At 34.9% G+C, this 12,131-nt stretch overlaps 1 protein-coding gene across 1 annotated transcript; it reads left to right on the plus strand.

The window, feature by feature from the left end:
* The first annotated feature begins 6,155 nt into the window (after window positions 1-6,155).
* Window positions 6,156-8,413, plus strand: LOC104905205 (uncharacterized). Its single transcript, XM_010693661.4, has 4 exons — window positions 6,156-6,428; window positions 7,483-7,579; window positions 7,994-8,048; window positions 8,128-8,413. The coding sequence occupies exons 1-4, from the start codon at window positions 6,252-6,254 to the stop codon at window positions 8,327-8,329; spliced, it is 531 nt and encodes a 176-aa protein (XP_010691963.3). The 5' UTR covers window positions 6,156-6,251; the 3' UTR covers window positions 8,330-8,413.
* The last annotated feature ends 3,718 nt before the right edge of the window (window positions 8,414-12,131 follow it).

Below are 12,131 nucleotides of genomic sequence, written 5' to 3' on the forward strand. Positions count from 1 at the left end.
GAATACCGACTCATTAAAATGACAGTCGGCAAATCGAGCCGTAAATAGATCACCAGTTGTTGGCTCTAAATATTTGATAATTGATGGAGATTCAAATCCAACATATATTCCCATCCTTCTTTGTGGACCCATTTTAGTACGTTGGGCGGAGCAATAGGTACATGTACAGCGCACCCAAAAATTCTCAAATGTGAGATATTCGGTTCTCGACCAGATACTAATTGTAATGGTGAGAATTTGTGATAGGCTGTCGGCCTTAATCTTATCAATGTTGCCGCATGTAATATAGCATGACCCCAAGTAGTAGATGGCAATTTTGACCTCATTATTAATGGTCTTGCAATTAATTGTAGTCTTTTGATTAATGATTCAGCAAGACCATTTTGTGTATGTACATGAGGTACAGGGTGCTCAACAATAATCCCAATAGACATGCAATAGTCATTAAATGTTTGGGATGTAAATTCCCCAGCATTGTCTAATCTTATTTTCTTTATTGTATGATCTGGGAATTGAGTTCTTAATCGAATTATTTGAGCCAAAAGTTTTGCAAATGCAACATTTCTGCTTGACAGAAGGCTCACATGTGACCATCGAGTAGAGGCATCAATTAATACCATGAAATAACGAAATGGTCCACATGCAGGATGAATAGGCCCACAAATATCTCCTTGAATTCTTTCTAAAAACATTGGAGATTCAGTGGCAATCTTATTTATAGATGGTCTGATTATCAATTTGCCAAGTGAGCATGCAGAGCATGTTAATTCATTTGACCGAGGAATTTTGACATTCTTTATAGAGTGTCCATTTGAGTTTTCAATGATTCTATGCATCATTCCTGTGCCAGGATGGCCTAATCGGTCATGCATAGAGTAAATGAATTTCTATTATCTAACTTCTGGTTAGATATCATATTAATTTCAATCGGACGTATATCTATGCGATATAGTCCCGAGGAAATTGCTGGCAATTTTTCATAGATGTATTTCTTGCCGTTTTTCTCTGCCGTTAGGCATATGAATTCCTCTTTGTTCACTGTCATTGTTTCCAAATGGTAACCATTCTGACGTACATCTTTGAAACTTATGAGGTTCCTTCGAGATTTACTCGAATATAATGCGTCATTAATTATCAATTTTGTCCCATTTGGAAATATAATGCAAGCTTTTCCAGAGCCTTCAATTAGCTTGGCTGTCCCAAAATTGTACTAACATTTGCTTGGAATATTGTAAGTTTTGAAAAATACTCTTTATTTTTCAATATGGTGTGTGTTGTCCCACTGTCCAGGAGACATTGTTCTTTAATTCCAACTTCTGATGAATTCATATCTTCATAAATAATAAATACGATGATTAGTATAAGAAAAATACGTATTTTTATAAAAATAAGGAACAAATACATGAAAGTGGATATTGAAGCAGTTGAAATAAACTAAGCACATTAATCGATTGTGATCTAAACAAACTTATTTTCAACTTCAGCATCATCCATAAAAAAATCTGAAACATCAAGGCTGGGCATGGATGTAGTGGCTTCATTAACAAAGTTTGCTTCAGCATTTTTTCCTTTGTTTTTTATTGAAGCTTGATATAGATCTACCAAATGTTTGGCAGTACGACATGTGCGGCCCCAGTGCCCAGTCATGCCACATCTATGGCAAGTATCATTTCCTTTATAGGACGTCTGCCTCTGATTTCCAGATGATTGTCCCCAATTTTTATCAGAATGTTTAAAATTATTATTTCTTGGGGAAAATCGGCCTCTTCCACGTCCACGCCCTCGGCCACGGTAATTACCACGTCCTCTCCCACGACCGTTGTAATTACCGCGTCCACCACTATGTATAGCATTTGCTTCTGGTGGATTAGAGCTTTCTATAGCATTTATCTCATGAGTGGCTGAAGACCCCGTAGGTCTAAGATTATGATTTTTCAGCAAAAGATCATTATTTTGTTCAGCCACAAGTAGTACTGAGATTAGCTCAGAGTACTTTTTGAAAGCTCTGAACCTGTATTGTTCTGCCAATATGATATTAGAGGCGTGGAAAGTGGAGAGCGTTTTGTTTATCATTTGCTCTTCTGTGATGGGATGATCACAATATCTTAACAATGATACAATTCTAAACAATGTTGAATTGTAATCACTGACCGTTTTAAAATCCTGGAACCTCAGATTGGTCCAGTCATAATGTGCCTTTGGGAGAAGCACATTTTTGTGATGCCCATATCTTTCATTTAGGCTATCCCATAGTTCTTTTGGATCATCCACAAGTAGATATTCACTTTTTAAACTTTCATGTAAATGATGTCTTAGGAGGACTAAGGCTTTTGCCTTTTCTTGTACAGTCGCAATTTTAACTGATGCGGCTGTTGTAGTTGCATCCCCTTGTTGGGTTGTCACATCTTTAATTGTATGTTCCAGTCCTTGGGCCTTTAAATTCATTTGGGCGTCCACCGTCCATTCTAAAAACTTTTGCCCAGATAGATCTAGTATGTTAAATTGTCTTTTCACTAGATCTCCCATTCTTTTGACTACAAATAGGTAAATATTTGAAATTAGTAATGATGATAAATCACATATATATATTATCTCCCCCTGATTTATATCATTATTATTATAGATAAATAATACAAACAAAAAAAATAAAAATAGCGTACAACAATAATGAAGCTAAGCAAAAAAAAACAAGAAAATACCAAAAATAAAATACAACAAGTGAATAAATAAAAAAAACTTCCTAAAATGCACTTAAAGACAAAAAAAATTGATATTCATGTGCATTTTTCGCCATTCTTCCGGGGGAAATTTTTTTTTTTTGTCTCCTATTTATGTATTAGGAGGTATATCATTAATGCCATGAGGAGGAAAAAGAAACCGGCTATAAGAAATAAGTAGAGTTTTATTTTCCTAAAATCCTCTTCAAAAGAGGAAGATGAGGGTGGAGGACGGTTGTCGTCGGCGTTAAACATGGTGGCCGGAAGGTTGAGGAAGAAGGAAAAAAATTTGTGGGTTTAGAGAGAAAAAAATCGGAAGAAGATAAGGGATATGTGGTGAAAATGGGGATGGTAATCCGCTTTTATAGAGGGTTATCCCTAACTGTGCAGTTCATATACAGTTAAAAAATATACAACGCAATAAAATTCTAATATTGACAAATATATATTAGAGCATGCTAGTAAATTGGTAATATAATATATGTAACTATAAATGCAAAAAAAGTAGAAGATTAGAGACAATAATATATAATAATGTTCTGAATGCTTGTTCCCTGCATACATACAACATTATTGCACATATAAGACATAATAATGCTATCACTTCACTAGGCCGTCCATATAGGTGGCAATAAAAAAATTAACCTGTCCATATAGGCGGTTTAAGAGCAGATAAAATAAAATAACGTAAATAAAATGTCCTTGCCCTCCATGAAGGTGGCGTTAAAATTATTTGTTTTCTGCGTTAGTAGTATGGTGACGTTTACTACTAGTTTCTTCCTGTTCATCTCTATCTCTTTTATTACTGGGCGGAGGTTGATTTTCAGCTGGTTGTATAGGAGGGTTATTATTGGTGTTGGGAACAGGGGTTTGTGGGTTTTCTCTGGTATGAGTATTTGTACCGTTGTTACGGTTACTGGGTCGGGGCTGTATTACAGTTCCCCTCGCTGGGTTGGTAGTGAATGGCACATTGTTTGCTCTATCCAAAAATAAATACCCGAGACAGAGACATTGTGTAAAACAATGTTAATCCCGTTACTTTGTTGGTCCATGTTTGGATAGTAAAGGGTTGAGCTTGGAAAAAAAAATTTAAACTTAAAAACAAAATGGATGTAAAAATTTTAAAGATACCTTAAAAAAAATTTCCGGTAGAACACTCGTGCTGATAACGTGTTGTAAGAAATAGAGAGAGAAATTATGCAAATATATCAGAGAGTATTGTATTGCATTGATCTGAAGAACTGATTTCTTACATCGGTATTTATAGGCAAAAGTATACTGTTTTTAACATTACATTTTCAACAATTTCTGCGCGGAAGAAAACTTTCCTAACATGCAGTAATGACATTCACTATGCTTGAACAGTGAAATTTTCTAATTCACTGTTTCTCAACAGTTTTCTCATTTTTGCTGTTCTTTTGGTTTTGTAAAAGGTTGAAATTGGTTTTGTTTTTTTATTTTTTTTTATTTTTTGGTAAGAAGGAGTGGCCCGGACCCCACTCGGATCTTAATGGGACAGGCACCTAAGAGTAAGGGGGAAGGGGAAGGGAAATCCCTACCCTCAAAGTGCCTATAGTGTGGATTAAACCCCAAACCTTGAGGTTGGAACTTGGAAGGGTGCTCTTTATTGTGTAGTGGAATAAAAGGTAAAATATAGGGGAGTGAAAAAATATGAACGATTTTTAGTAAATTCGGGCGGCAAATGGTGTTAGGGAAAATATATTATCTTCGGTCTTTATTAGTTTACCTGTATTCCTTTTTGGGATGTCCCTTATTAGTTTACATATTTCTTTTGTTTCTACTTTTGGAGTGGGACCACCAACTTTCCATCATACACATTCAACTTCAACATAAAATAATAGTTTCTCTTTCTTTCTATGTCCCACAACATTGTTTCTCCTAAAACTTTTGTGCAAAAGAAACAGGTAAATTAATAAAGACAGGAGGGAGTGTTTTTCTTTTACATTACTACCAATCTGTAGATGGTACACACGTCCGTATGATGAAAAAGGTGTGCGCATGTACATAACTAACAAGCCAAATATACATGTATAACAAGTTAAATGAACACATGTACATGGTTAACAAGCCAAATAAACATGTGTATATCTCTGTTAGTATATGTTCATTGGTATTGATCTTTATGTCCATAACCTAGTGTTTGATGTTCATCGTACACACCTTCATCACCGTACAAACGTGTGCACCTACTAATTTGCATATTACTACCACACCTTCCATTTTAATTTTCTCTCCAACTTTTAAGACAAGAAATCAAATAAGAAAAAAATATATATTCAACAATTGTGTTTTCTCATAAAAATGATTTTCTTTTCTGTGTTTCGTCAAACCAAACACATAGAACAAATCATTTTCAATCAGTAAAATTCATCAAATTCATATAAGTAATACAACCATATGTATATATATTATTATATAGTGTGGGCAAGTATTGCATGTCACAACATGTCATCCCACCTCATATGTTGATGTGGCATCGCTTTGTCTCTAACATGGAGTTTATACGCTAACATGTCGCTCTCTTAGAAAATGATCAAAAATCTACATAAAAGGTCTCAAACTCGTGACTTTTTATTTTGTAATGTCATGAATTGTACCACTTTTCGCTTGGATCGAGTATAATGCATTAAGGGGATAACAAAAGTCAAAGTAATGAAAGTAAGGTGGTTAGAAGCGATTAGGAAGGGGAAGAAGTGGTGATAAAAAGGATAAACTAGTGATACTAAGAAGAAAAATAAACAAATAAGGGAATTATCACTTTCATTATGGAGATGATCGTTACCCACCAAGCCACCACCCCCTCTAGAATAATTGTTGCCCTAATTTGGAGGGGTATAACTTCTTCTTTTCTTCCTTCTCATCATAACAAGATCACATTATCACTTTGTAGCCATTTGAATTCACCTTCATTGTTCCTTTATTAAGGTAGTTTGATTTTTTATTACCCTGTAATTTATTACCCAAATCCAAGCACGTCCAAACTATGATTTGTCCTTGTGACAAAATGTCAACCTCAAACTGTACATTTTTTTTTATGTTATTAAATTACTCATAATATCACTCATATCCAACAACTAGTTAATTCTTAAAATCTCTTTCAACTTCCAAGAAGTAAAATTGAATTAAAATCATTAATCAATGTTACTACTATGTACTACCTCCCTTCTATTTCTATTGCAACAATGAGTTTGGTCATGATTATTAAGAGAGTGGGAAAAGTGGGTAGTTTAGCATAGAGGTGCTCGTTTAATTAATTAAAGTAGGAGAGAAATTAATCCTTAATAAAGTAAAAACAACCTTATGAGTCAAAGTGAGTAATTAATAATGATTTTCGTAAGATAAATTAAAAGTAATATTGTCAACTAAATTTACTTTTATATCAAAAGTGATTAAGTGAAATTATTATTGTAATAAAAAAATGGAGGAGGTATAATTCAAGCGAGACCATAAAGAACAAAACATACACAAAAACCCTCTCGAGTCTCCGAGCAGCAGCAGCAAAAGAGAGAGAAAATGATGACAGGTGCACTTCAATTGCCAAGAAGTGTCGCAATTACGACATATTCATCTTCTTCGAATTCAAATTCAAATTCAAGCACTGCAAATTCCGACGATTTTATTCCTCGACGAACACCAAATGACGCTCTTCATCTCTCTTTCTCCAAGCCTTCCTTCCTCGTCCGCACTCAAGTAACATACTCTCTCTTTTATTTTTTTCGGTTTAATTGAGTTTGTATTTTGACCTAATCTAAAATCTAAATTGAAACTTTAATTTACCTTAAATTACAAGAATTTGACACTTTCGTGCTTATATAGTTATATTTCGTGCTTCATCTGATATTTACTGAGTTATCAACTTCTGATGTTATTATGCTTGTTGATGATTGGTAATGTTACAAATTGTTGAGAATTTTGTGGCAACATGTAGCTATAATTGAGTATTTGGTTAAGTTCTTTTTTCATGGAAATGAATTGCTGTGAATTGTGATAGTGATTAGAGAAAATTTAAGGCAACAGGGCACCTAAATATAACCTACCCCCGAACTTCGCTATAGCCTATAGGTAGGGTGGATGCTATTCAAATGAATTGGACTTGTTTGAATTAATTTTCAACTTATTGGAACTTATAGTTGTTAGTTGAACATATTGAAACTTATTAGAACTTAAGGCTTGGTTTGGTTGGGTTTAAAACATTTTTAGTTGATATGTTTTTCATGGAAAACAATAGAAAACACAATTCGAAACTTAGTTTATGTTGTTTGGCTCCATGTAATAAAAATGACGAAACAAAAGGAAAATAAAAGGGAAAGTACAGAGGTAGCGAGGGGAGTGTACAAGAGAGATAAGGAAGAGGAAGGAAAGCAGTTTTCTCTTTATTTGGAAGGGAAAATGGTTTTCTATCGTTGGGAGAACAATTTTACTTCTAGGGAAAATGGTTTTACACTCCTTTGCAAATCAAACAATGTAAAAGTGAAAATAGAGGAAAACAATTTTCCAGTAAAATGTTTTGCATCCTACCAAACAGAGCCTTACTTTTACTTTTTTTTGTTCTTAATTTGAAGTTATCTAAATTTATTTTAGTTGTGAATTGAAGTTGAGCCCTTGTTTGAACTTATTGTAATTTTGTAACTTATTTATTTAAGGGAAGAAAATAAGAACATAACCTTAGTCTAGGTTTCGCTGAATTGATCATAGAGAAGTATATGCTATGTAATTGGTTAAGAAATTCCCTCTTGTTTTGTAGTCAAATGTTAGAAGAGAGATTAGAAGAAAACCGGAGCCATCTTGCGTTGTTTGTGATGGAAGTGGGAGAGTTGGTTGTCATCATTGTCATGGAAGAGGTACCTTCCATTTATCTCTTCCTCCCATGTCACTTTTCCTTGTTTTCCTAAGTACCCTTTGATTTTCTTCACATATTACTTCATATAGGAATACAATACAACCAAATCCCATGGCAAGTTGGCAACTAAGATTGACTTGTTGGTTAAAGAGAGAAAAAGCATGAAGATGATAAGAATAGTAAGCCAACCTGAATTAGGGAACATCGTCAAAAGCTACATATGTTGAGCACTTTTAGTATTTATATTCTGAGGAACAGAATTTTTGGGGTTGTTAAATAAACATACGCAGGGAAGACCCTTGATTCTTTTTATATGATTCCAATGGGAAATCTTGTCTGGTAAATTTTAGGATAACTTTCACTCAATAACAATATAGCTACAGGCTAACCAACTAAACTTTCATTCGGATTACAGGGAGAACAAATTACACAGATTTAGTTATGCTTCCCAGAGGTGAATGGCCGAAATGGTGAGTCGTCTAAGTCTTTTCCAAGTTCATGTAAGTAATCTATTTAAGCATTCTTCGCTTGGGTTGATTAACTGTTCAGGTGCAAGATATGTGGTGGCAGTGGTCTTGGAGACTGTACTCGTTGCCTTGGAACGGGAGAGTACAGGGATATAATGGGCTTTCATTTCATGAAGAGGGAATCTAACCATCCTTTGCAAGATAAGCGTCAAGTTGAAGGAAATGTTGAGCATCTTACCAGTGTGGATTTACTTTCACAAACTCCCTCGGAAGGACAGCAATAGTAATCTAGTATTAGTGTAAATTGCTATAACAGTTTGGATTTCGCCTTCAATGAATCCGATTTGCATATGCTGGAACTTTGGAAAGTCCTCACAGTTGCTATTATTTCTCCTGCTTAGGCCCGATTCAACTTATTTTGACTTATTTAAGATCTTATAAGATAAGATAAGATAAGATAAGATAAAATAAGATAAGATAAGATAAGATTAGACAAGATAAGATAGATATGATCAAATTAGACAAGATAAGATAAGATATTTTGTTAACTTATATTCACTCATTTCAGAAAAAAAAAAAGAAAAAAGATAAGTTTAGATAAGATAAGTTTAGATAAGATAAGACAAAATAAGTTGAAATAAATGGACATTTAGGTGCAGTGGAGTGTGGATTTCATTTGGGAAAGAATTTTGCCATCAACCAAAAAAAGGTCATTCATGTGCTAGATGACTAGAATCTAGATGTGTAAAAGAAATTTGGAGATCTGAATTTTGGTGATTCTTGTAAATGAGCTATTGATATAAACATTTTGAATAATTTAGATTTGAATCTACTATTAGAAATCAATGATGTTTTAATTTTATAGGCTAAACGTAATGCTATTATTGGTAGAACTCAACGTTGTTTTCAAATGAACTTTTTAGAGTTGGTTTACTTTTAAGAGTTTGTCTTTTAAGAGATCGCCTATTTTTAAATTAAAATTAGTATATGGGCCCGGAAATTGTCCCGTGTTAGTATTGTTTTCTGAACTTGATATGCATTTTTTTCATTCCCGTTAAAATATATTAAGGAAAACTCAACATTTAAAAGGTACAAATATAATAATTTGGACACTTAAAACATGATTAAAAGTTGGTTGAGATGGTAATTGTCATGTATAATAGCAAGAGGTCATGGGTTCAAATCTTGTTGCAAGCTAGTTTTACTTTTTTTAATTGACATGACTTATGTAAACATTGGACAATTCTAATGGGATAACAGATGTGTCACGTGGCGTGTATACATTGGCACGCAGGCCTTTTAATATATTTGTATAGATTAAATAATGATAAGCCCAATATTTAAAAGAGAATTAGCCCAATAGTGACTAGGTTAGTTTTTCAGTGACTAGTTTAATCCATTTAGTGACTATGCAAAGTCTCATAAAAGACCGTCTCACGTTAACACTAACGTTAGACGAGTCTGTTTTTCCTCCAATTCTCACCCTCGGCCTTTAATTATGGTTTTATGGTTGATAGTTGTGATTCTGGCTATTAGTTATAGTTTTATGATAAATAGTTATTATACTTAGGTATTTACTTATTATTGTTTTTTACATTAGTTATGACTTTTTTTTGGTTCCGGTTTTATGCCTGATAGTTTTAGTTTGCAAAATAACTGAAAGATTATAATTATAACATATGAACAATTATTTATTAATTTCATGAGTAACAATGATGCATGGTTTATGGTTATAGTTTTGATATTTGGTTAACAATTATATAATTATGATTTTAAGGTCATTAGTTTTATTTATTGTATGCATTAGTAAACATTGTTTTTGCAATGATTATTTGAGGTCGGCATTACTAATGCAAAAATGCGATAGTTATTTAAGAAAGAGAGAATTAATGCATTAGTGTTTTTTAGAAAGACATAATTATATATGCCTGATATTGAAGTTATGACCAATAAAATGCATTATAAATAGATTTTTATGATATAACTAATATACTTCAGCGCTTAACTAATATACTCAAACGCTTAACTAATATACTACTCCAGTGCTTAACTAATATACTCCAGCGCTTAACTAATATACTCTTGCGCCTAACTAATTCATCCAGAAGCAATTTAAGGCTACCATAACTAATGGGTGTAAGCGCTTAACTATTCTACTGCTGGTTGGATGCACGTGTGTGATGTCAGAATGACATCAACGGTCTCACGTTAACACTAACGTGAGACTGTCTCTCCGAAAACGGACTCTAATGACTAAGTCTACAGTTATATTAAAATTAGATCGTCTCTTTTAATAATTTTTGTACTTATAAAAAATAAAAAGTAAGAATTTTTTGTATATTGGCTGACATTAATGTTATTAGTGGTCAAATACAATGTTATTTTGTAATAATGAACATTTTGAAGACTTAAAAAAATAGAAAAATTGGACAGGATTAATCCCTCCCAATCTGTCAAAAATAATTTCACCTTTGGATTGTTCTGGAATAATCCTATCTTTGCTTACTAAATCGATTTTTTTGGTCCTAGGAACATAATGACCAGTAACAAGTTAGGTATGACATTTATCCGATTTTTACCACCTCCCTTCCTTGTTCATCTCTCCTGCCTGCTGCCACACCCAGCCCCAACCCCACCCTGCAAACCCCAGACCCTTCGCGTGTAGCCAACCCTGCCACCCCTCCCCCCTTCGCCCCATGACCCCATCACTCCCCCCTCCCCTCTCCTTTTGTATCTTTTTACCCCCTGTCCTTTCCTCTCTTTGAGCTTTCTCGACACCACCACTGTTGACAACGACCACCATCACCACACACAACCATCGCTCGAAGAGAGAGATCGTACAACCACCACAACATACACACATGATTATAGGAGAAAGAGAAAGAGGAGAGAGAAAAAGAGGAGAGAGATAGGAGGAAGAGAGAATCGGCAACGGGAGAGAGATGGGGTAGGAGCCTGGTGGCTGGGGCGGAGTCCAAATCAGTCGGGGAAAGGTTGAATCAAAAATTAACTTGGTTTACCGATTTACCAAGTTCTAAGTTACTAGGACCAAAAAAAGTGATTTAGTTATTCTGGAATAATCCAAAGGTGGGATTATTTTTGGCAGATCGGGAAAAGGTGGGATTATTCCTGTCTAATTTCCCAAAAAATATTGGAGTTGGATTCTGTTACAAAAGATTAAAGACCTTTTTTATCCATATGAGCCACGAAGGCAGTACAAAGAAGGGGCCGGAGAGGAGATTCAAATCTATGACCTATCGTTCATAGCACCTTAATTTTAACCACTAGACCAAGACATCCTTGATAAATATAGTTTTTTTATTTAACTTAAGTTTCATTATACTTAACTAAATAATCCTCGTGCGCACATTTTATTCTTGTTCAATCGCATTTTGCCTCATAAGCACAATGCTCACTATCGGCACTTTGTTAATTGTAAGACCTCTCCTTTATCTTTCTACAACTAGATTTTAGGTGCGGGTCACGTCTCGGGTAGATATATCTTTCATTTATTAATATTAAACTTTAATAAAATGATAAATATCAACTATCATTTGACTTTGTGGTTAAGACTTTAGGGGGCGTTTGGTTGTAAAGGGGTAAAGGGAATGGAATCAAGAAAGGGGTTGATGGGGAAAGGAAACCAAAACCCTTAGATTTAATGTGTTGTTTGGTTAGTACATTGTCTTTCCTATTTCTTCTTCTTCCACCATAACACCACCATATCCCCCGCCATCTCCCCCACACCCCAGTGCCGCCGCTGCCCCACCCCAGTTCCGCCGCCACTACCCCTCCTTTTGCGGTTGCAACATCTCCATCCTCTCCCCTTGTTGCTGCAACCCTGTCAATTCCACCTTAGCCCCTTGCCGTCGCGATGTTTCCCCTCCCTTTGCCGCCGCAACGTTCCCCCTCCCCATTGCCGTCGCATCCTCCCACTCCCCTTCTAGTCGCTGCATCTTTTTTCTCCCCTCCCTTTCTCTCGATTCTTCCATTTTTTCTAGGGTTTGTGGGTGGGTGGTTGTGGCGGATTTCAAGTGGTGGGTGGTTTTCACGTGTGTGGGTAGATTGGTTGGGCGGCGGTTGGGA

This window comes from Beta vulgaris, chromosome 1 (assembly GCF_026745355.1).
Source record: "Beta vulgaris subsp. vulgaris cultivar EL10 chromosome 1, EL10.2, whole genome shotgun sequence".
Classification (NCBI taxonomy): domain Eukaryota; kingdom Viridiplantae; phylum Streptophyta; class Magnoliopsida; order Caryophyllales; family Amaranthaceae; genus Beta; species Beta vulgaris.